General features: G+C 32.4%; 1 protein-coding gene across 5 annotated transcripts in view; it reads right to left on the bottom strand.

Annotated features, from left to right (window-relative positions):
* The window catches only part of LOC148955750 (organic cation transporter protein-like), a 147,152-nt gene that overhangs the window by 54,802 nt on the left and 67,083 nt on the right, over positions 1–25,267 (bottom strand). For 3 of the 5 annotated variants that reach the window (XM_089104074.1, XM_089104057.1, XM_089104066.1), the window contains exons 2-3: positions 21,837–21,897; positions 16,210–16,321 (exon numbers count right to left, since the gene is read on the bottom strand). In XM_089104074.1, the coding sequence (XP_088960200.1) occupies positions 16,210–16,250 (41 nt within the window). In that variant the 5' untranslated portion in view covers positions 16,251–16,321; positions 21,837–21,897. Of the gene's footprint in view, positions 1–16,209; positions 16,322–21,836; positions 21,898–24,777; positions 24,899–25,267 lie in introns of those variants that run through there. The other 2 variants (XM_089104084.1, XM_089104048.1) reach the window with 2 other exon arrangements.

Raw genomic sequence — 25,267 nt, 5'->3', positions numbered from 1 at the left:
TCTGGCTCGCTTGCTAGTATAATAATGAAAGAATATACGTTATTACATTTTCAGAGCTTAATTTACATTATCAGAGCTTAAAAATTATGCGTTAAATTTGTTGCAGAGCTTATCTTATAGCTTGTTGTTGATGTCAATTAAAGAGGTTCTTAATTTACACAAATACTGCCACAAAGTAAACTAACAAACATGCCAGGATTTACCAAAAGGCCCACTAGGCTCGGGCCTAGGGGCGCAAAGTGTCAGGGGGCGCAATAAATTATCACTGAGTGATTTCTTTCTTGACAAAACTGGATTCATGTGATTTATCGTCAAAGTGCCAGGTGCAGTCCGCCGCCGCGCTGCCTATCCACAGAAAAATTATCTTAAAACAACACTGGAATTCTGTGGCATCTTATAAACTGCTTCATGCCTCCCGAGAATGCCAGTTAAGAGTTCGGTATTACCTCTCTTTTTCAATACTTTTGGCTCATCAGTTGCGTTCTGTCAGTGCTTCCACTATCCCCAAAAATCTCGCGAAAACGGAGTGAAAAAACGCTTGGGTCTAAAAGCGTCTAAGCTTTAAATCCGGCCCTGCTAACAAACATTCCTCAGTAGTGAAATTGTTTTTCTGTTGTGTAACATCAGAGCTTTGATATTTCGCATATATTTATATATTGCAATGCCAAATTCAGAGTTTATTTTCAATAATTTGAGACTACACACTGGGAGTCCATCTCTAGTTTTCCGAGTCAATTATCGGCATTCTAAGATGGGGCAACTGTTCTGTTTCTTAACGAACAGTTCAAGTTCGTAGCTTCACTTACTTGAAGTGTATTTTTTAGCCTGCAACAGGTAGATTACTGTGAGCACTGTTTGATAAGTTTTGCCTTCAATTACACAAAGTATCCGAACACTAATAACCCACAATATTCTCATCATGTAGCTGGCAGCTGATCATTTTCATCTGTTTAAAAACAAAAATAATATTTCTATAAATTCGTGGACTGATTGTTTATTATTCATTTCAAAATTACACGTGAAGGCTCATTTGTTAAGCCGGGCTGCACTTAGGTGTCTTCGAATGCCCTAATATATAAGACTACATACAATCGAATGCAACCATTTTTTATAAGATGCTAGATAATTAGATTAGTTTCAAACACATTTTTGCCACGTGATTGTCAGTTGGTCATCTTTTTCAGTGTAAAAGCAGGTAAAGAGTGCCTGTAAATGCTCCGAGAAGCGCACAAACTCATTACTCACTCCAAGGGGTTACGTGATAGCCTCCTCTGTTAATACCGGACGCACAGAGGTATGTTTTGGGGCACAATTATATAGCATCAGCAAGACCAGATGCGATTAACTCCAAAAATAAAGCACTACATAATTTAACTGTTCGTAGAAGCATTTTCACCGCATTGTTGGCAGTTAATCATCATCATCTGCGTAATAAGAACTTGAACCTTCTATAATTAAATGGACAAATGTATCCATTCCTTGGTTATGTGATAAGCTCTTTAATTGGACCGGATGCAAAGAGGTGGGATGAGAGAGATAAATATAAGGAACTGCGTAGGACAATGTACTGGACACAAGAGACGGCTATAGAAGTAGGTCTGGAAAAAACAGAAGTTAGGTGTATTTACGAAAAACAGAAATAAATATCTTGATTCATTTCAAATTTTTTAATTGTAGAGATGGTTATGCGCCTTCTGCTAATGATGTTGCAAGAAGAATAGGATTTGCTGCATGAACAGTCTAGCTCTAATCCGATTATGCAAATCATTATCCTTGAGATGAAATTTCATCAAAGCTTTGTAGTCATTTGATGTCCAGAGTTCTTAAAAATTTGTATTCTTACGGCTCAATTTAATTATAACAGTATTAACATAAATACACAAATGGAAACTACGAGGATTACTTTAAGATTTTTCCAAGATTTTTACAAAAACACGTAGAATTTTTGAATTTTTTCTTCGGGGGATAGAGTGAACAGAAAAGCCAGGGGGATGGAGAGAATAGCCTTTGAGATATTTTTCCTATGCCCATGGCGTAGATACAACTCGTTATACCTTCAATCACGGAGAGTCATTTGAGCCATTTAGGAAAATGATTTTTAGCTACGGCATTATTATTAACAGACAAGTTAAAATTAAGCCTTGGAGAATATAAATGTTTGGATAAGTAATTGACTTGGATGCTAATTGACTCGCAAGACAAGAGATGAACTGCCAGTGCGTAGTCTAACATTATTGAAAATAAACTCTGAACTTGGCACTGCAATATACAAATATATGCGAAATGTTCTTGAATGAAAATTAATCATTTTTTAATTAATTAATTAATCAATGAATTGCGTGTATAGGAATTCCCATGTTATTTGCTTGCTTGTATCGGTAGTGACAGGGTATTTGCTTGCGTTTTTAGGAATTAACTTGTTATTTGCTTGTGTGTATAGGAATTCCCAAGTTATTTGCTTGCGTGTATAGGAATTCCCATGTTATTTGCTTGCATGTATAGGAATTCCCACTTTATTTGCTTGCGTGTATAGGAATTCCCATGTTTTTTGCTTGCGTGTAAAGGAATTCCCAATGCTATTCCAGGACCTTATGTTCCTTCCTATGCTATTATAAAGGCTTTTCCGTGTGGTTTTTCTTTACTTGGTACCAATTAAAAACAAAATTTTTGTGTTAAATAAGTAGTTCTTATATCTTTTAAAAGAGGTTTTCAGGGTTTGAGAGACTCGATTGCCTGATTCTGTGTTGTTTTTCTCTACGGAGGTCCCATTAAAAACTTATGTTCTGTGTAAAATAAGTTGTTTTGTATCTTTTAAAAGAGACTAATGGTGTTTGAGAGACTAAGTTTCCTGATTCCGTTTGTGTGTTATTCAATTAGTTATCATCAAAAACTAAGTTTCTGTTTTAAATAGGTATTTTTTTGCGTGTATAGGAATCACCTTGTTATTTGCTTGCGTGTATAGGAATTCCCATGTTATTTCCTTGCGTGTATAGTAATTACCTTGTTAAGTGCTTTCATGTATATGAATTAACTTGTTTTTTGATTGCGTGTAAAGGAATTCCAATGTTATTTGCTTGCTTGTATAGGAATTCCCAGGTTATTGGATTGAGTGTATAGGAATTCTCATGTTATGTGCTTGCTTGTATAGGTATTCACTTGTTATTTGCTTGTGTGTATAGGAATTCCCATGTTTTATGCTTGCGTGTAAAGGAATTCCCAATGATATTCCAGGACCTTATGTTCCTTCCTATGCTATTATAAGGGGTTTTCTGTGTGGTTTTTCTTTACTTGGTACCCATTAAAAACAAAATTTTTGTGTTAAATAAGTAGTTCTTATATCTTTTAAAAGAGCTTTACGGGGTTTGAGAGACTCGATACCCTGATTCCGTGTGGTTTTTCTTTACTTGGTGCCCATTAAAAACGAAGTTTTGTTTTAAATAAGTAGTTTTTGTATCTGTTAAAAGAGCTTTAAGGGGTTTGAGAGACTCTGTTGCCTGATTCCGTGTGGTTTTTCTTTACTTACTGATCATTAAAAACGAAGTTTTTGTTTTAAATAAGTAGTTTTTTGCGTGTATAGGAATTCCCATATTATTTGCTTGCGTGTATAGAAATTCCCATGTTATTTGCTTGCGTGTATAGGAATTCCCAGGTTATTTGCTTGCATGTATAGGAATTCCTATGTTATTTGCTTGCGTGTATAGGAATTCCCATGTTATTTGCTTGCGTGTATAGGAATTCCCCTGTTATGTTCTTGCTTGTATAGGAATTCCCATGTTATTTGCTTGCTTGTATAGGAATTTCCAGGATATTTTCTTGCTTGTATAGGAATTCCCATGTTATTTGCTTGCTTGTATTGGAATTCCCACGTTATTTGCTTGCGTGTATAGGAATTCCCATGTTATTTGCTTGCGTGTATAGGAATTCCCAATGCTATTCCAGGACCTTATGTTCCTTCCTATGCTATTATAAGGGCTTTTCCGTGTGGTTTTTCTTTACTTGGTACCCATTAAAAAAAAAATTTTTGTGTTAAATAAGTAGTTCTTATATCTTTTAAAAGAGATTTACGGGGTTTTAGAGACTCGATTGCCTGATTCCGTGTGGTTTTTATTTACTTGGTGCCCATTAAAAACACAATTTTTGTGTTAAATAAGTAGTTCTTGTTTCTTTTAAAAGAGCTTACTGGGTTTGAGACACTCTGTTGCCTGATTCCGTTTGGTTTTTCTTTACTTATTTCTCATTAAAAACTAAATTTTTGTATTAAATAAGTAGTTCTTATATCTTTTAAAAGAGCTTTACGGGGTTTGAGAGACTCGGTTGCTTGATTCCGTGTGGTTTTTCTCTACTTAGTGCTCATTAAAAACGAAGTTTTTGTGTTAAATAAGCAGTTGTTGTATCTTTAAAAATAGCTTTAAGGGGTTTGAGAGACTCAGTTGCTTGATTCCATGTGGTTTTTCTTTACTTGGTGCCCATTAAAAAAACAAATTTTTGTTAAATAATTAGTTATTTCATATTTTAAAATAGCTTTACGGGGTTTGAGAAACTCTGTTGCCTGATTCCGTTTGGTTTTGCTTTAATTAGTGCTCATTAAAAATGAAATTTTTTTGTTAAATAAGTAGTTATTGTATCTTTTAAAAGAGCTTTAAGTAGTTCGAGAGACTCGGTTGTCTGATTCCGTGTGGTTTTTCTTTAGTTGGTGCCCATTAAAAACGAAATTTTTGTGTTAAATAAGTAGTTTTTGTATCTTTTAAAAGAGCTTTAAGGGGTTTTAGAGACTCAGTTGCCTGATTCCGTGTTGTTTTTCTTTACTTAGTGCTCATTAAAAACGAAGTTTTTGTGTTAGATAAGTAGTTTTTTGTATCTTTTAAAATAGCTTTAAGGGGTTTGAGAGACTCAGATGCTTGATTCCGTGTGGTTTTTCTTTACTTAGTGCTCATTAAAAACGAAGTTTTTGTGTTATTATTTGAGAAGTTAACTTTAGTATTTTATGGTTTTATGTGCCTGAAATCATGAATTAGAATAGTTAATTAGCTGTTTAGGGTTTTCAGACCTAGGTTTTTTAGATTTTCGTGTGTGTTTGACTCGTGGGGTTTATTATTTGAGAAGTTAACTTTAGTATTTTGTGGTTTTACGTGCCTGAAATCATGAATTAGAATAGTTAATTATCAGTTTAGGGTTTTGAGACCTAGGTTTTTTAGATTTTCTTGGGTGTTTGTTTCCTGGAGTTTATAATTTGAGAAGTTAACTTTAGTATTTCATGGTTCTTTCTTGAATTCACCTGCTGGATAAACAAAGACATTTCGTTCAAGAAAGTATGACAAAATTCTAAGTAAGTAACAAACTCTTTCTTGAAGTTACCTCTTGGATACACAGTGCAGAAATTTCATTTAAGAAATTATGAAAAAAATTGTAAGCAAGTAACAAACTCTTTCCTGAAGTCACCTCCTGGATACACAATGCAGAAACTTCATTTAAGAAACTATGAAAAAAATTGTAAGTAAGTAAGTAACAAATTCTTTCCTGAAGTCACTTCTTGGATACACAATACAGAAATTTCATTAAAGAAACTATGAAAAAATTGTAAGTAAGTAGCAAATTCTTTCCTGAATTCACCTGCTGGATAAACAAAAAGATATTTCGTTCAAGAAATAATGAAAAAATTCCAAGTAAGTAACAAACTATTTATTGTTTTCACGACTTAGATACACGACGTAGAAATGTAATTCAAGAAATTATGAAAACATTCTCAGTAAGTAACAATTTCTCTCTCGAAGTCAATTCTTGGATACACAATACGGAAATTTCATTCAAGAAATTATTAAAATATTTGTAAGTAAGTAACAAACTCTTTATTGATTTCACCTCTTGGATATACAATACAGATATTTCATTCAATAAATTATGAAAAAATCGCAAGTAAGTAACAAACTCTTTATTGTTTTCACCTCTTGGGTATACAATGCGGATATTTCATTCAATAAATTATGAAAAAATTGTAAGCAAGTAACAAACTCTTTCCTGAAGTCACATCTTGGATACACAATGCCAGAAACTTCGTTTAAGAAAGTATAAAAAAAATGTAAATAAGTAAGTAATAAATTCTTTCTTGAATTCAACTTTTGTATACACAATGAAGAAATTTCATTAAAGAAATTATGAAAAAATTGTAAGTAAGTAGCAAATTCGTTCTTGAATTCACCTGATGGATAAACAAAAAGACATTTCGTTCAAGAAATTATGACAAAATTCTAAGTAAGTAACAAACTCTTTCTTGAAGTTACCTCTTGGATAAACAATGCAGAAATTTCATTTAAGAAATTATCAAAAATTGTAAGTAAGTAGCAAATTCTTTCTTGAATTCGCCTCTTGGGTAAATAAAAAAGACATTTCATTCAAGAAATTACGACAAAATTCTAAGTAAGTAACAAACTCTTTCTTGAAGTTACCTCTTGGATACACAATACAGAAATTTCATTTGAGAAATTATGAAAAAAATTGTAAGCAAGTAACAAACTCTTTCATGAAGTCATCTCGTGGATACACAATGCAGAAATTTCATTAAAGAAATTATGAAAAAATTGTAATTAAGTAGCAAATTCTTTCTTGAATTCATCTGCTGGATAAACAAAAAGACATTTCATTCAATTTCATTCAAGAACTTATGACAAAATTCTAAGTAAGAAACAAACTCTTTCTTGAAGTTACCTCATGGATACACAATGCAGAAGTTTCATTTAAGAAATTATGAAAAAAAATTGTAAGCAAGTAACAAACTCTTTCATGAAGTCACCTCGTGGATACACAATGCAGAAATTTCATTAAAGAAATTATGAAAAAATTGTAAGTAAGTAGCAAATTCTTTCTTGAATTCACCTGCTGGATAAACAAAAAGACATTTCGTTCAAGAAATTATGACAAAATTTCAAGTAAGTAACAAACTCATTATTGTTTTCACGAATTAGATACACGATGTAGAAATTTAATTCAAGAAATTATGAAAAAATTCTCAGTAAGTAACAATTTCTTTCTTAAAGTCAACTCTTGGATACACAATACGGAAATTTCATTCAATAAATTATAAAAAAATTGTAAGCAAGTAACAAACTCTTTCCTGAAGTCACCTCTTGGATACATAATGCAGAAACTTCATTTAAGAAATTATCAAAAAGTGTAACTAAGTAGCAAATTCTTTCTTGAATTCGCCTCTTAGATAAACAAAAAAATCACATTTCCTTCAAGAAATTACGACAAAATTCCAAGAATGTAACAAAATAATTATTGTTTTCACGACCTAGATACATGATGTAGAAATTTAATTCAATAAATTATGAATAAATTCTCAGTAAGTAACAATTTCTTTCTTAAAGTTAATTCTTGGATACACAATGCGGAAATTTCATTCAATAAATTATGAAAAAATTGTAAGCAAGTAACAAACTCTTTCCTTAAGTCACCTCTTGGATACACAATGCAGAAACTTCATTTAAGAAATTATCAAAATTGTATGTAAGTAGCAAATTTTTTCTTGAATTCACCTCTTGAATAAACAAAAAAGTCATTTCATTCAAGAAATTATGACAAAATTCTAAATAAGTAAAAATCCTTTCTTGAAGTTACCTCATGGATACACAATGCAGAAATTTCATTTAAAAAATTATCAAAAATTGTAAGTAAGTAGCAAATTCTTTCTTGAATACGCCTACCGGATAAATAAAATAGACATTTAATTCAAGAAATTATGACAAAATTCTAAGTAAGTAAACAACTATTTCCTGAATCCTCCTCCTGAATGCACAATACAGATATTTCATTTAAGAAATTACGAAAAAATTATAAGTAAGTAACAAACTCTTTCTTAAATACCCCTCCTGGAAACACAAAGCAGAAATTTCCTTAAATAAATTATGAGAAAATTGTAAGTAAGTGCAAATTTTTTTTTTGAATTCACCTGCTGGATAAACAAAAAGACATTTCGTTCAAGAAATTATGAGAAAATTCCAAGTAAGTAACAAACTCTTTATTGTTTTCACGACTTAGATATACGATGTAGAAATTTAATTCAAGAAATTATAAAAAAGGAAAGTAAGTAAAAAACTCTTTATTGATTTCACCTCTTGAATACAAAAAAAGACATTTCATTCAAGAAAGTATGACGAAATTCTAAGTAAGTAAAAAACTCATTCTTGAATTCGCCGTTTACATACACAATACAGAAATTTCATTTTATGGGAACCTCTACACGTGATTAAACACGTTTTGAAACTACATGCTATTTGCTTGCCTTTCCTTGGCACCTTTCCAAACGAGTGGGGATTCCCCACTGGTTCCTACACATTGCAAAAAGTGACCAGCACGAAAACTCCACGTTTTCAACCAGACTGGTTTTTGACACGACACACAAACAGAGTCATAGTGAGAGAGATATCCAAAAGTTGGGTTAATCTAGGTTCACTTAGAGTGGCGCGCCACTCTAAGTGAACCTAGATTAACCCAACTTTTTGGATATCTCTCTCACTATGACTCTGTTTGTGTGTCGTGTCAAAACCAGTCTGGTTGAAAACGTGGAGTTTTCGTGCTGGTCACTTTTTGCAATGTGTAGGAACCAGTGGGAATCCCCGCTCGTTTGGAAAGGTGCCAAGGAAAGGCAAGCAAATAGCATGTAGTTTCAAAACGTGGCGCGCCACTCTAAGTGAACCTAGATTAACCCAACTTTTTGGATATCTCTCTCACTATAACTCTGTTTGTGTGTCGTGTCAAAAACCAGTCTGGTTGAAAACGTGGAGTTTTCGTGCTTGTCACTTTTTTGCAATGTGTAGGAACCAGTGGGGAATCCCCGCTCGTTTGGAAAGGTGTCAAGGAAAGGCAAGCAAATAGCATGTAGTTTCAAAACGTGTTTAATCACGTGTAGAGGTCATTCCCATAGAATGAAATTTCTGTATTGTGCATGTAAACGGCGAATTCAAGAATGAGTTTTATACTTACTTAGAATTTTGTCATAATTTCTTGAATGAAATGTCTTTTTTTGTATCCAAGAGGTGAAATAAATAAAGAGTTTGTTACTTACTTTCCTTTTTTTATAATTGCTTGAATTTAATTTCTACATCGTATATCTAAGTCGTGAAATCAATAAAGAGTCTGTTACTTACTTGGAATTGTCTCATAATTTCTTGAACGAAATGTCTTTTTGTTTATCCAGCAGGTGAATTCAAAAAAAAATGTCTACTTACTTACAATTTTCTCATAATTTCTTTAATGAAATTTCTGCATTGTGTATCCAGGAGGTGTATTCAAGAAAGAGTTTGTTACTTGCTTACAATTTTTTCGTAATCTCTTAAATGAAATATCTGTATTGTGCATTCAGGAGGAGGATTCAGGAAACAGTTTGTTACTTACTTAGAATTTTGTCATAATTTCTTGAATGAAATGTATTTTTTATTTATCTAGTATGCGAATTCAAGAAAGAATTTGCTACATAATAGCAATTTTCTATAATTTCTTTAATGAAATTTCTGTGCTGTGCACCCCTGAAGTAACTTCAAGAAGAGATTTGTTTCTTCTTTAGAATTGTTTTATAGTTCCATGAATGAAATGACTTTTTTTTGTTTATCAATGAGGCGAATTTAAGAAAGAAATTGCTACTTACTTACAATTTTTTATAATTTCTTAAATGAAGTTTCTGCATTGTTTATCCAAGAGGTGACTTCAGGAAAGAGTTTGTTACTTGCTTACAATTTTTTCATAATTTATTGTAGGAAATTTCCGTATTGTGTATCCAAGAGTTGACTTCAAGATAGAAATTGTTACTTACTGAGAATTTTTTCATAATTTATTGAATTAAATTTCTACATCGTGTATCTAAGTCGTGAAACCAATAATGAGTTTGTTACTTACTTGGAATTTTGTCATAGTTTCTGAAACGAAATGACTTTTTTTGTTTATCTAAGAGGCGAATTCAAAAAAGAATTTGCTACTTACTTACAATTTTTTATAATTTCTTAAATGAAGTTTCTGCATTGTGTATCCAAGAGGTGACTTCAGGAAAGAGTTTGTTACTTGCTTACAATTTTTTCATAATTTATTGAATGAAATTTCTTTATTGTGTATCCAAGAGTTGACTTCAAGAAAGAAATTGTTACTTACTGAGAATTTTTTCATAATTTCTTGAATTAAATTTCTACATCGTGTATCTAAGTCGTGAAAACAATAATGTGTTTGTTACTTACTTGGAATTTGGTCATAATTTCTTGAATGAAATGTCTTTGTTTATCCAGCAGGTGAATTCAAGAAAGAATTTGCTACTTACTTACAATTTTTTCATATTTTCTTTAATGAAATTTCTGCATTGTGTCTCCACGAGGTGACTTCATGAAAGAGTTTGTTACTTGCTTACAATTTTTTTTCATAATTTCTTAAATAAAATTTTTGCATTGTGTATCCATGAGGTAACTTCAAGAAAGAGTTTGTTATTTACTTAGAATTTTGTCGTAATTTCTTGAATGAAATGTCTTTTTTATTTACGCAGGTGGTGAATTCAAGAAAGAATTTGCTACTTACTTACAATTTTTTGATAATTTCTTAAATGAAACTTCTGCATTGTGTATCTATGAGGTAACTTCAAGAAAGAGTTTGTTGCTTACTTAGATTTTGTCATAATTTCTTGAATGAAATTGAATGAAATGTCTTTTTGTTTATCCAGCAGATGAATTCAAGAAAGAATTTGCTACTTACTTACAATTTTTTCATAATTTCTTTAATGAAATTTCTGCATTGTGTGTCGACGAGATGACTTCATGAAAGAGTTTGTTACTTGCTTACAATTTTTTTTCATAATTTCTTAAATGAAATTTCTGCATTGTCCATCCTTGAGGTAACTTCAAGAAAGAGTTTGTTACTTACTTAGAATTTTGTCGTAATTTCTTGAATGAAATGTCTTTTTTATTTACACAAGAGGTGAATTCAAGAAAGAATTTGATACTTAATTACAATTTTTGATAATTTCTCAAATGAAATTTCTGCATTGTGTATCCAAGAGGTAACTTCAAGAAAAAGTTTGTTACTTACTTTGAATTTTGTAATAATTTCTTGAACGAAATATCTTTTTGTTTATCCATCAAGTGAATTCAAGCAGGAATTTGCTACTTACTTACAATTTTTTCATAATTTCTTTAATGAAATTTCTGCATTGTGTATACAAGAGGTGACTTCAAGAAAGAATTTGTTACTTACCTATTTACAATTTTTTCATAGTTTCTTAAATGAAGTTTCTGCATTGTGTATCCAAGACGTGACTTCAGGAAAGAGTTTGTTACTTGCTTACAATTTTTTTATAATTTATTGAATGAAATATCCGCATTGTATACCCAAGAGGTGAAAACAATAAAGAGTTTGTTACTTACTTGCGATTTTTTCATAATTTATAGAATGAAGTATCTGTATTGTATATCCAAGAGATGAAATCAATAAAGAGTTTGTTACTTACTTACAAATATTTTCATAATTTCTTGAATGAAATTTCCGTATTGTGTATCCAAGAGTTGACTTCAAGAAAGAAATTGTTACTTACTGAGAATTTTTTCATAATTTCTTGAATTACATTTTTACATCGTGTATGTAAGTCGTGAAGACAATAAAGAGTTTGTTACTTACTTAGAATTTTGTCCTAATTTCTTGAACGAAATGTCTTTTTGTTTATCCAACAGTTGAATTCAAGAAAGAATTTGCTACTTACTTACAGTTTTTTCATAGTTTCTTTAATTAAATTTCTGTATTGTGTATCCAAGAAGTGACTTCAAGAAAGAATTTGTTACTTACTTACTTACATTTTTTTTCATAGTTTCTTAAATGAATTTTCTGCATTGTGTATCCAAGAGGTTATTTCAGGAAAGAGTTTGTTACTTACTTACAAATTTTTTCATAATTTCCTAAATGAATTTTCTGCATTGTGTATCCAAGAGGAAACTTCAAGAAAGATTTTGTTACTTACTTAGAATTTTTTCATTATTTCTTGAACGAAATGTCTTTTTGTTTATCCAGGAGGTTAATTCAAGAAAGAACCATGAAATACTAAAGTTAACTTCTCAAATAATAAACTCCAGGAAACGAACACCCAATAAAATCTAAAAAAACTAGGTCTGAAAACCCTAAACTGCTAATTAAATAATCTAATTCATTACTTCAGGCACGTAAAACTACAAAATACTTAAGTTAACTTCTCAAATAATAAACCCCACGAGTCAAACACACACGAAAATCTAAAAAACCTAGGTCTGAAAACCCTAAACAGGTAATTAAATATTCTAATTCATGATTTCAGGCACATAAAACCATAAAATACTAAAGTTAACTTCTCAAATAATAACACAAAAACTTCGTTTTTAATGAGCACTAAGTAAAGAAAAACCACACGGAATCAAGCAACTGAGTCTCTCAAACCCTTTAAAGCTATTTTAAAAGATACAAAACACTACTAATCTAAAACACAAACTTCGTTTTTAATCAGCACTAATTAAAGAAAAACCACTCGGAATCAGTCAATTGGGTCCGTCAAACCCCTTAGAGCTCTTTTAAAAGATACACAAACTACTTATTTAACACAAAAATTTCGTTTTTAATGGGCATAAAGTAAAGAAAAACCACACGGACTCAGTCAACTGAGTCTCTCAAATCCCGTAAAGCTCTTTTAAAAGATACAAGAACTACTTATTTAACCCAAAAATTTCGTTTTTAATGAGCACTAAGTAAAGAAAAACCAAACGGAATCAGGCAACAGAGTGTCTCAAACCCCGTAAAGCTCTTTTAAAAGATGCAAGAACTACTTATTTAACAAAAAATTTTGTTTTTAATGGGCACCAAGTAAAGAAAAACCACACGGAATCAAGCAACTGAGTCTCTCAAACCCCTTAAAGCTATTTTAAAATATACAAAAACTGCTTATTTAACACAAAAACTTCTTTTTTAATGAGCACTAAGTAAAGAAAAACCACACGGAATCAGGCAACTGAGTCTCTCAAACCCCTTAAAGCTCTTTTAAAAGATACAAAAAACTACTTATTTAACACAAAAATTGTGTTTTTAATGGGCACCAAGTAAAGAAAAACCACACGGAATCAGGCAATCGAGTCTCTCAAACCCTGAAAAGCTCTTTTAAAAGATATAATAACTACTTATTTAACACAAAAATTTTGTTTTTAATGGGTACCAAGTAAAGAAAAACCAAACGGAAAAGCCTTTATAATAGCATAGGAAGGAACATAAGGTCCTGGAATAGCATTTGGAATTCCTATACACGCAAGCAAATAACATGGGAATTCCTATGCATGCAAGCAAATAACGTGGGAATTCCTATACACGCAAGCAAATAACATGGGAATTCCTATACACGCAAGCAAATAACAAGGGAATTCCTATACAAGCAAGCAAATAAAAGGGGAATTCCTATGCACGCAAGCAAATAACCTGGGAATTCCTATACACGAAAGCAAATAACATGGGAATTCCTATACATGCAAGAAAATAACTTGGTAATTCCTATACACGCAAGCAAATAACATGGAAATTCCTATACATGCAAGCAAATAACTTGGTAATTCCCATACATGCAAGCAAATAACAAGTGGATTCCTATACACGCAAAAAACTACTTATTAACAACAGAAACTTCTTTTTTGATCCTAAAAATTTAAATAACCCACAAATGGAATCAGGAAACTTAGTTTCTCAAACACATTTAGGCTATTTTTTAATATACAAAAACAACCTTTTTAACACAGAAACTACTTATTTAAATGGAACTCATAAAAAAAAAACCACACGGAATCAGGCAATCGAGTCTCTCAAACCCCGAAAAGCTCTTTTAAAAGATATAGGAACTACTTATTTAACACAAAAATTTTGTTTTTAATGGGTACCAAGTAAAGAAAAACCACACGGAAAAGCCCTTATAATAGCATAGGAAGGAATATAAGGTCCTGGAATAGCATTGGGAATTCCTATACACGCAAGAAAAAAACATGGGAATTCCTATACACGCAAGCAAATAACGTGGGAATTCCTATACATGCAAGCAAATAAACATGGGAATTCCTATACACGCAAGCAAATAACATGGGAATTCCTATACAAACAAGCAAATAACACGGGAATTCCTATACACGCAAGCAAATAACATGGGAATTCCTATACACGCAAGCAAATAACATGGGAATTCCTATACACGCAAGCAAATAACATGGGAATTCTTATACATGCAAGCAAATAACATGGGAATTCCTATACACGCAAGCAAATAACATGGGAATTCCTATACACGCAAGCAAATAACAAGGGGATTCCTATACACGCAAAAAACTACTTATTTAAAACAAAAACTTCGTTTTTAATGCGCACTAAGTAAAGAAAAACCACACGGAATCAGGCAACAGAGTCTCTAAAACCCCTTAAATCTATTTTAACATATAAAAAAACTAATTATTTAAAAAAAAACTTCGTTTTTAATGAGCACTAAGTAAAGAAAAACCACACGGAATCAGGCAACTGAGTCTCTCAAACCCCTTAAAGCTCTTTTAAAAGATACAAAAACTACTTATTTACAACAAAATAAAGGAAAGAAAATAACATGGGAATTCCTATACACGCAAGCAAATAACATGGGAATTCATATACAAGCAAGCAAATAACATGGGAATTCCTATACACGCAGGCAAATAACATGGGGATTCCTATACACGCAAGCAAATAACATTGGAATTCCTATACATGCTAGCAAATAACATGGGAATTACTATACATGCAAGCAAATAAACTGGGAATTCCTATACCTGCAAGAAAATAACATGTGAATTCACATACACGCAAGCAAATAACATGGGAATTCCAATACACGCAAAAAACTACTTATTTAAAACAGAAACTTCGTTTTTAATGAGCACTAAGTAAAGAAAAACCACACGGAATCAGTCAACAGAGTCTCTCAAACCCCATAAATCTCTTTTAAAATAAAAAAAAACTATTTTTTTAAAACAAAACTTCGTTTTTAATGAGCACTAAGTAAAGAAAAACCACACGGAATCAGGCAACTGAGTCTCTCAAACCCCTTAAAGCTCTTTTAAAAGATACAAAAACTACTTATTTAACACAAAATACAGGCAAGCAAATAACATAGGAATTCCTAGACACGCAAGCAAATAACTGAGTTATTTTTACGTCACAATTTTCAACTTAAAACCATTCTAATTATAGCATCCCATTTCTCATACTTTAATTACTCGTTACGCTTTCTTAACCACCGGAAGTTTAACCTACGTAAATTAAGTTATGGACAATACTGGTTTAATCTCTTGGCAAAGGTGTAATGACCTGTAGAAATGTTTACCTACCAGAAAAACCTGTTTGGTACGGGGGCGTTGGCAAATTCAAAAGGTCAACTCTACTAGCACCAAAAATTAATAATCTGTTAAAAGAATATAGAGCAAAATTAAAAACCATGAAAAACAGTTGGTGTGAAATTAAAAACCAATTGGTTTGACTGAACGTCCTTTAAAAATTATTCCGTAAAACACGTGAATTATGGTCCTATGGCATACTGGGATTTGATCCATTTCGATTATCAGCCCTACCCCTTCCAGAAACTTGAAAACTTGTGATCCATGCTGATTAAGAGTTGACGATGACTTACTTATGATCAGGTGATTAAATGCTGATCAGGTGATTTAGACTGATTAAAAGTTGACGATGACTTACTTATGATCAGGTGATTAAATGCTGATCAGGTGATTCATGCTGATGAAAAGTTGACGATGACTTACTTGTGATCAGGTGATTAAATGCTGATCAGGTGATTAAATGCTGATCAGGTGATTCAGGCTGATTAAAAGTTGACGATGACTTACTTATGATCAGGTCATTAAATGCTGATCAGGTGATTCATGCTGATGAAAAGTTGACGATGACTTACTTGTGATCAGGTGATTAAATACTGATCAGGTGATTCAGGCTGATTAAAAGTTGACGATGACTTACTTGTGATCAGGTGATTAAATGCTGATCAGGTGATTCAGGTTGATTAAAAGTTGACGACGACTTACTTGTGATCAGGTGATTAAATGCTGATCAGGTGATTCAGGCTGATTAAAAGTTGACGATGACTTACTTATGATCAGGTCATTAAATGCTGATCAAGTGATTCATGCTGATTAAAAGTTGACGATGACTTACTTGTGATCAGGTGAGGCTCCAACGGTTGTCTGGGATAGCATGTGCACACCAGCTGTGAAAGCTGGTAATAAATGCAACACATACTGTTGAATTTGATATCTACCCAAAGAAGCTAAAAAGAAAAGTAAAAGCAAATTAGTACTTAAAAGCGAATCTGTCTGGTATGTGGTGTGTCTGGTATGTGGATATGTGGTAAAAGCAAGTGTGACCATTGCAGAGCAAAAAGGTCAAAATTTTGAAGATACGACACTGAAAAATATTAGATGGTCATTTTATACCAAAACAAAACATAAAACAAAAGTTTTTATCAGATGATTAATGGCAGACCTTAAAAAATACAATAATTATAACAAATGTACCACTAGAACTAAACAGTAAAAAAACAAAACAAAGAGACTAGAATAAACTAACAGCCAGAAAAAAATACTGATGGAACAAAGACACTAATAGAAAACAACAACGATAGGTGTTATCCGCTAAAGCTGCAATACAATATTCTTTAAAAACTATATTTCCTACATATTTCCAACAATAATTCTAAGCAACTTGATGTTTTTCTTCTAATAATTTATATGAACAAGGATACGATCACATATGTTGTAAATTCTTTCGGAGGGGGAGAAGCTAACATTCAAAAAAGAACTCGGAAAAACAGTAGAATGTAAGAAAACCTACTGAAACCTACAGGAATAATTACAAACAAAAAATATGCAGGTTTGGGGGAGGGGTATTGGCCCGAAGACGCTCAACTTGCGTATGCCTCTTTAAAAATCAAACACAAAAAAAAAAAAAATTAACTATTGATAATCTTGAATACGATTTTGAATACTCAATTAGAAAACCATATAGCTTCATATAAATGCGCCATGCAAATAATGAATGTCACTGTTGTCGTTTTCCTTCGTAATCTCGTACATGTTAACAAACTAGCCTATATTTTAAATACCAGGCTGAACGGTACGATAGATTGACTACCGGATATGACATCTCCTTGCTTCTTACTAAAAACTGAAATAAGCTATTACAAGTGGATACATTATATCTATTCCCGTATGTCGTAGGCTACATCCTAAAGCCCGGGACACACAATGGCTAAAAAGTGGCCTTTAGACTGAGTCAAATTTTGTCCTTCTACAGCTGTCGGATATATGCTGTACAATGTTGTGATTTTGCCGAAATAAAAAAAAGACAAAAGCCCCTTTAAGCAACGTGAGTTCTGGGCATAAGGATTGAAAACTGAAATCAGACTTACGGTGCAAAGACCCGTAAGGTTTGCAGCAACTGTAACTATTACAGTTACAAAGCAAGACTTGCAACATTGTCTTCCACGTAAAACAGAACTTTAGTTTTTCTCTGACTTTTGCAATTTAGCGTGAAACTACGCGACATCTTAGAAATAAAATGATGAGTAGGAATACGCAATACAAAAGTACCGAAGACTGCTTTTCAGGGATCTCTGCATCAAAAAGGTTTTTATTCTAAAAGACTTAAACCCACGTAAAGAACTTGAACAGTCGGTCTACGAATGTAAAGAAAACACCTTACAAATAAATAAAACACAACCTTAAAGCTCATATGGCACTTCCTTCCAGGGGCTAAGGTTCTGTTATCTATTAAATTTGTCTCGAACCACCCTAAAGAGACAAACAAGAACTCTGGTTGCTGATCTGGATACCAAATTCGGATAATATACGACGGATACAGATTGGAATAATGTAACCTTTCTGTACCAGAGATCAAATCGAGAACGGACGCCCAAAACTACTGATATAATCGTTGACCAGCTTTGGCTGAATTCTGCTAGCCCACCTTGTAGAGTGATGACATGAGATTTTGAAACCCCAAATCCCCTAACACCAAAGGTTTATAAGAACTCTAGAAAGGAGCGACTATGAGTCTCTTCTAGATAGGAGCGACTTCCCACAAATGAAGGTTGTAATTGGACGTTCCTTTGTATTAGATGTTATGATGGCAAGATTTTACTGACACCCCCTCCTTTTGCCTTGTTAAATGAATAAGAAGGGCATCAACTGTTAGGACTGACTAAGTTTGGCTGTGATCTGACAACCGCTATGGGTAAATATCCTTGATAATATTTAGGGAATTTTCTCCCCCACTAAGGTATGCCTCGATCTCCCCCCCTCACCGACCCCAAAAATACAAGAGTAAATACGTTTAAGGCACCTTTAGCTAAATGTGACGTAAGAAAAATGTGGAAAAGATAAACAAGGAAAAATTTCCAGAGAGTGAAAACCAAAAAGAAAAAAAAATGCCGCTATTTGGTCCAGATCCCTGCAGAGCCGTCCTTAGAAGAAGGGGTGAATGAAGGGTGAAAGGTGAGAAGGATTCTCCCAAATGGCTGAGTATTCCCAGATACCCAAATGGCTCAACAAAAACCTCTTTCACTTACCACCATATCTGATTCCGCCCCGGGAAACATTCTGATATAGGGACAAAAATGAAGCTGCAATCTCGGTCAAAAATGGTCCGAATAGAAATGGACCCCCTCGCCCAATTCTAGCTGGAATACTTACTCTCACTTCAAAAATAGTATGGTTCAGATAACCCATTCTGCTAACTGTCCTAATGATAATAAATAATGAACTCTTTCATCTCACACAAAGGTCAAATCAGTCACCGGTTTTTATATGAATAAATTTATTATTATAATGTGCCAATGTAAGCCAATTAATAGACTTCACGTATAGATTAATGGATGACCATAAGTTCCAATAGTTATTAAAGCATCATAACTATCATTGTGCTATAATTGTATTCATAATGACGGCTTAATTTGCAGTACTAGACGAGTGGCTGGCGTGCTGGACATGCAATACTGTGTCCATGAGGGCAAGAGTTCGAGTCACGGGGTCGCTGATTCTTTAGTTCGGAATGGAGATTAGTAGCGTGACTCTGTAAGCTCAGACAGAGTCCACCCAACTCCAAATGGGTACCAGGAAAAATATGGGGGAAAAGCACGGTGTCGCATACTTTTCCTTTATCCACGTATTACACTCCCGGCCAAAGGCAGAGAATTGGGAGATCGGTACTTGTGCTACGCAGACCATTGATTGCATGTAACAAAGCTTTTTTTATAATTGCGATCATAATGGATCGGATCAATTGATTAAAAGTTACTGGGAAACTGGCGCTTATCCTTCTTCCTAGTTTCAAAGGCAGTAATGCTGCGTCGTGGCGTATTTTTCCCTGAAAATGCGATTCCTCCACACGAAACAAATGGTAATATTTACGACGGTAATATTTTGGTAATATGGTAATATTTTGGGTAAAGATTAATAGACGAGCATGAGCTTCTTTAGGCTGATGAGCATGACTTATTAACGACTAACAATTACTAATATTGTATAGGCTATCAACCCAACCCCTCAAGGCGAATAAGCGCTAGAATGATCGGTTAAATTTACTTACCAAAACCTTATTTGAGACGTTTTCAATCATCATCAATTACGTGAGGTTTTGGTTGGAAGATTTGTGTTATGACAATTGTGTTGCGTTGTATGTGTGTTGAAAATTTTTCTATATTTGGACTGTCTAAGCAAATTGTTCAGAAATTTCATTCACAATTCAGGCAAAATACATCCCTGTGCTGAGCTCAAAAGAAATAGAACGACTTCATTTTTTTTAACTTTAACGACTTCTCTTGAATGAAACAGAGAAAGAATTATTTATTTCTTGTTTGTTTTATTTATTGAAGTGTTTTGACATATTTTTTAAGCCTATTTGTAAGAATTTTTGATTATTTAATTTACTTTATTTCTGATTATTTAATTTTACTTAATTTACTTTTATTTAATTAAAATACGGATTTGGTAGTTACTTTAGTTTTATCTTGATCAGCCGTCTATAGCTCAATTTTAACAGAAGTAGAAAACTTTAAAAAATATCTTTACATACAGAGAAAATTTCTGTCATATGATGTTTGCAGTAGAACGTTTAAAAACGCATTTTCGAAAAAACTGTTAAGTGAGGGAATATTTTTCATTTCAAGGTGAATCAGGAAAAATAACTTTATAGTTTAAGTTGACCAAAAACTGATTTCGGAGAATTTTAAAAAAGAGCTTAAAACTCCTAAAAAATGGCAGCGGAATCGCCATGTTCGAAAACCCTAAATTGGAGGTTTTTACCCAAGCATCTTAAAAAACAAAAAAGTGTTTTTTCTTTCATTGGTAGCACTGATGTCTCCTTTTTCTATTTGTTTTTCTACCAAGCCTTTTATACAGGAGAAGAATTGCTTACTGTCTATAATTATTAAAAGCTACATTATTTTTTCAATAAAAATGTTTATACCAATTTCAAATCATCAGAATTTGACCATGAGTGAAAATTTAAGGAAAAATAATTTCTTTGCAGTAAGCATATTGGACAATATTTGAATTGTTACAATGATTTTTTTAAACGAGTATAGGTCAGGTATTCTAAAAATTGTTATTACTTTCTTATCACACATTTTTTTTTTTTAATTCCAAATTCCAATCGTAATTTTTTCCCTTGTTAACAGTCGTAAAATCTAAAAACTAACAACCTTACGTGGTAGACCATTAATACAGTCAAATTTGAAATCCAAAATAAAATAAAAACTACTTCAGAAATAATACGCAGACACTTTGCAGGTGGGGAAGTTCACTACGAATGGAGGAAAAAAGATTATCCTGAAAGAAAAGGTTAACACCGGTAACTTAAATATACATGAAATGCACAATAATTAAAAACTAAAAGAGAAGAATTTCACAGTATTTATAATATATAAACAGACTCAGATCTACAGCACAACCTACGTTGGAATTGATATAAAACATGATAGACCCATATTGATGACTGATCACAAGAAATGTTTCTGTTATATACTAAAACCTTTTCTTGATTTATTGATAATAAAAAGAATTAAAAAGGAGTGACTTAGAATTTTTAGGTAACGAGTTTTATACCTCAAAATGATTTTTTATAAAGAGAACTAGCTGAGATTTTTTCTTTCTCTAGATGTCAAATAAAATTGTCAAAAGTCTGTTTGTTTGGTAAAACGTGTTCTTCGTAGGTTACTGACTCTAAAATGATGAATTTTCATCTGACAATTTTTTTTCTAATCTAATTTTTTATTTTTCAATCGGTGAAAAAATGTCTATTTTTCCGCTTATTGGAGATATGTAACTTCTAACAGCTTTGGAATTACTAAGCAAAGACAATTTGCATTAGAAAACGTTTAAAAGAAGAAGGATTTCTCGTCAAATATTTCTTATGTAAGTTTCTGTTCAAGCGGTAAGCCAAAATTTATATATATACACATCTGGAATCAGTGTCAAGGGAGAAGTCTGTCATATTTAGAAGAATAAGAAGTTAAAAACTCTAATTTTGGTGAAATCTTTAACTTTAGTTCGTACGAGCAAAAACTTTCTCAACCCTAGAGCATTTATTTTCCATCTTGGAAAAAAAGGGAACGGAAAAACCTCCGGGGAGAATAGTTTTTTTTTTAATATCCATATTGTCTAATTGCACTATCAGAAGAGCGTCACGAATTGGCTGTTTGCTTATGAGTAGACTGTTCATTCGAATTATTTTTTGTCTGTTCCACTTCATATCATTTACATTTGTTTCAAAAAGCTAAAATTTACCTTCACCAGAAACAATGGCAACACTGCTTCTACCTTGCTAATATGAAACCAGGAGGTCGTCCTGAAAAAGTGTTAGCCTTTAGGATTAAAGAATTAGAAAGCTCAGCGAAGTTCTTTGCGCAATAGAAGAACTTATGTTACACCAACAGTCAGAGCTAAGAGCCTTTAAATTATGATAGGGATCGGCATAAGAGCCTTGTAACCTAGAAGGGCTTACAACCCCTTTAAGACCCATATGGATACATTTATTCAAACGTGTGGAGACTTTGTCGAAATGATGCTAATTATGATTTTTCTTTATAATTTGATTTAATCTCTATATAGTTTATCAGTAACTAGTTAATGAGCGTTAAATATGATAATGGATAAATGTAACATGACTATGCAAAGAAACACAAATGTCTTTTTATCGTCGTTTCAATCCTGCTTACACATAAGAAACCTGCACATAATCATAGCTAAGTCAGGGGTGCCAGTTCATGGAATAATCAGGTGGGGGGGGGATAAACTATTTTAAATACAAAACTATTGCCTTGTTTGATTTTTTCGATAAAAATACCAAAAAATATATTTTCCAAAATCTAAGTTGTCAATAAAATCCAGGGGGCGATCTCTCCCTCCCCAGCTGGCCCCACTCATTTCAATAAATGGTACAAATTACAGAGCACTTGATTCGTAACCGAGACCGGTGTGAAAGATCCTTATAGTCTAGAAGGAACTGCAACCTTTTTAAACCCATACCGATACAGTTTTCCAATGGGCTGAGATTTTTGTACAGATCCTAACAAGGTATTAGAATGAACTATAAAATGGTTTTTTAGTTTGGTAAGTTAGATAAATTAAGCAAAAACATCTTAGTTTAAAAGGCATTCTGTTTTTTTTTTTTTTTTTTTTTGTTGAAGGGACTAGTAAGTCCTTTCTTTTTTAGCATTTGTAATTTTTCACTTCAGACTTTTTTGCGGCTCCAAGTTTCTATCAAATTTCAGTTTTTCTTTAAATTTTAGTTTGAATAATAACCATTTTTAGTGACTCTATACAAATCTAGTTTTATAAATAAAAAACTGTCGTATATATTTTAATAAGTACAAGATACTTGGTTTTAGGCAATAAACTGTCCACTTATATTGTTTTTGGGCTTCATTTCCGAAGATGCAACATAAACAGAGCTTAAAAAAAAAACGCCCAGAATACTATAAATTTTCCAGTCAAGAAAGAGTTAAAAGGTTTAAAACGACAAAACATTTGAATAAAAAAGCTAAAGTCTATGAATGGTTCAAGATCTACGTTGATTTTAATGTCCTGTCTGTGCTGCAAGATCAAACAATTTAAATTGTGAGTACGCTGTTGGAAAACCATAAATCACACTTATCTCAGACAAATATTTTCGACTAGCACTTGATCAAATTCAGAGTACAAAGAGGAAAACTGCTGTTCCAAACTTTCTTCTTTCCTGATTTGGAAAATCTGCCTTCAAATTTCATTCTGATTGGTCGATGATAAGACTACGTTTTAAAGACGAACAAAGGTGAAGACTGCTAAGTCTGCACTAGACACATTATTTAAGTTGACATCTTACGTAATTCTGTTGTTATCGAAAAGTATCAGTATAATATAGCTTGAAAGACGAGGTTTCGACCAGTAGCCTAAACTTAAAATACTGTATTTATACATTAAAATTAATGCAGATTAATATAATATGTATCGTTAATGGTAAATAGTATGTTTTGTAAAACTTTATGGCTCCTCTAAAATGTTTAAAAACTTTTTTAAAGGGCTACGGGCTATTCAGAAAATAGTTGACAATAATATGGCTAAGATAAAGGCCACAATATAAAAATATCTCGTCGTACTCGGAATATCGATTGAAGGTAGGTAATATCCCCATCATTCGAATGAGAATGCTCACGAAAATAATCCAATAAGGTAAATATAGCCTAATTATTTAACCAAATATATTATTAATAAGATGAGTAGGTGTACACAAGAACCACATGTACCGCAAGATGTGTCTTTCAAGTAACGGTATGCATTGAAAATATCACAAGGCCGTAGCATGCCGTACCGCCATGAAAAGGCCATAATATCCAGATCTAAACGCGTTTATCCATAATTTTATGTCCGTGCCGCATCATGGTCACATTTATCGATAAAGAAAGCCAAATATCATGAATGACAAGGCAATTTTCTTAATTTTAGCGTCACATTTGTAGCTAAAAAGCAAAAAATTTAAATTGTAAGAAATTAGTTTAAAGAGTTTGCACCAACATTAATTTGTGGTCCAACTGTTCTCTACTAATACTAAGTCTTCTTAACTTTTGTCATATTCCTCTCCCAGATAGAAAAACCGCTGTTCTAAGTTTCCATCTTTTCCAGTTTTAAAAATTATGCCTTAAACCTTGACTCCGATTGGTCAGTCAAAAAAATTTATGTTTGAAACTTGAACAATGTTCAACTCGAAAAATTACGAACGGCAAACGTAGTTGGAGCTGTAGTCGTGCGTAATTTTGATTTATCAACAAGTTTGACTATAATGTGGCACGGGCCATATATATATATATATATATATATATATATATATTATATATATATATATATATATATATATATATATATATATATATATATATATATATATATATATATATATATATATTAATTTCTAAGCATTACAGCACAATAGCCTAGAAACTGAGAGACCTTAAGGTTTTGCAGTTGTTTTACTCATGGGGATGCAAAAAACTCAGTTCACCAACATCTGAAACGCATTCTATGGCGCATTGGCATAAGTTATAGATCTGCCTGGATTGCTATATAGCAAATGGTAATTTGTAAATGGTTCAAAAAGTGGTTCAAAAAATTCCTTCAATGGGTTAAGACATTCACCATTTGCTATACTAATTTAGAGGCTGTGCAGTAAAGAATGTAGACATCTTTACATTACCTATGCAACATAACCCTCATATACGTTATACGTAGTTGTATCTGAACCATTCAGCAGCCAACAAACATTTATTTTTATTTTATTTATTAAACCACTTGTTCAACTTTTGACTAGGAAAACGGTATTATGTGTTATATAATACACACTCGAGAACTTGTATCACGAACATGAGAAATTACCCGCTTTTCACGGTGTTAATACCAGACAACTAGCTTCGGCCTGCTGGGAAAATACATAGTAGCTATGTTTTAATTAAATATCTAGCTATTATTTTGTTAGTTGAATTAGTTTAGCTTACGTATTTAATATAATGCGCTCTGGGTGGCCCCCCTTCCATAATTCTTTTTTACAGTTTTCACAATTTTGTTAATAAAGTATTATATTTTCATCATATTTTGTTTTGTTTAGTTGGCATTCACCAAACTTCACTTCACGAGAGTGTATTATATAACACATAAGTACCAGGAAACCTTTCAAAAAACAACGGTAA

This window comes from Artemia sp. Qi Xiang Cuo, chromosome 2, assembly GCF_049724085.1.
Source record: "Artemia sp. Qi Xiang Cuo chromosome 2, ASM4972408v1, whole genome shotgun sequence".
NCBI lineage: Eukaryota > Metazoa > Arthropoda > Branchiopoda > Anostraca > Artemiidae > Artemia > Artemia sp. Qi Xiang Cuo.
Note: the sequence above shows the minus strand (reverse complement) of the source record. Positions and strands in the feature narration are given on the sequence as shown.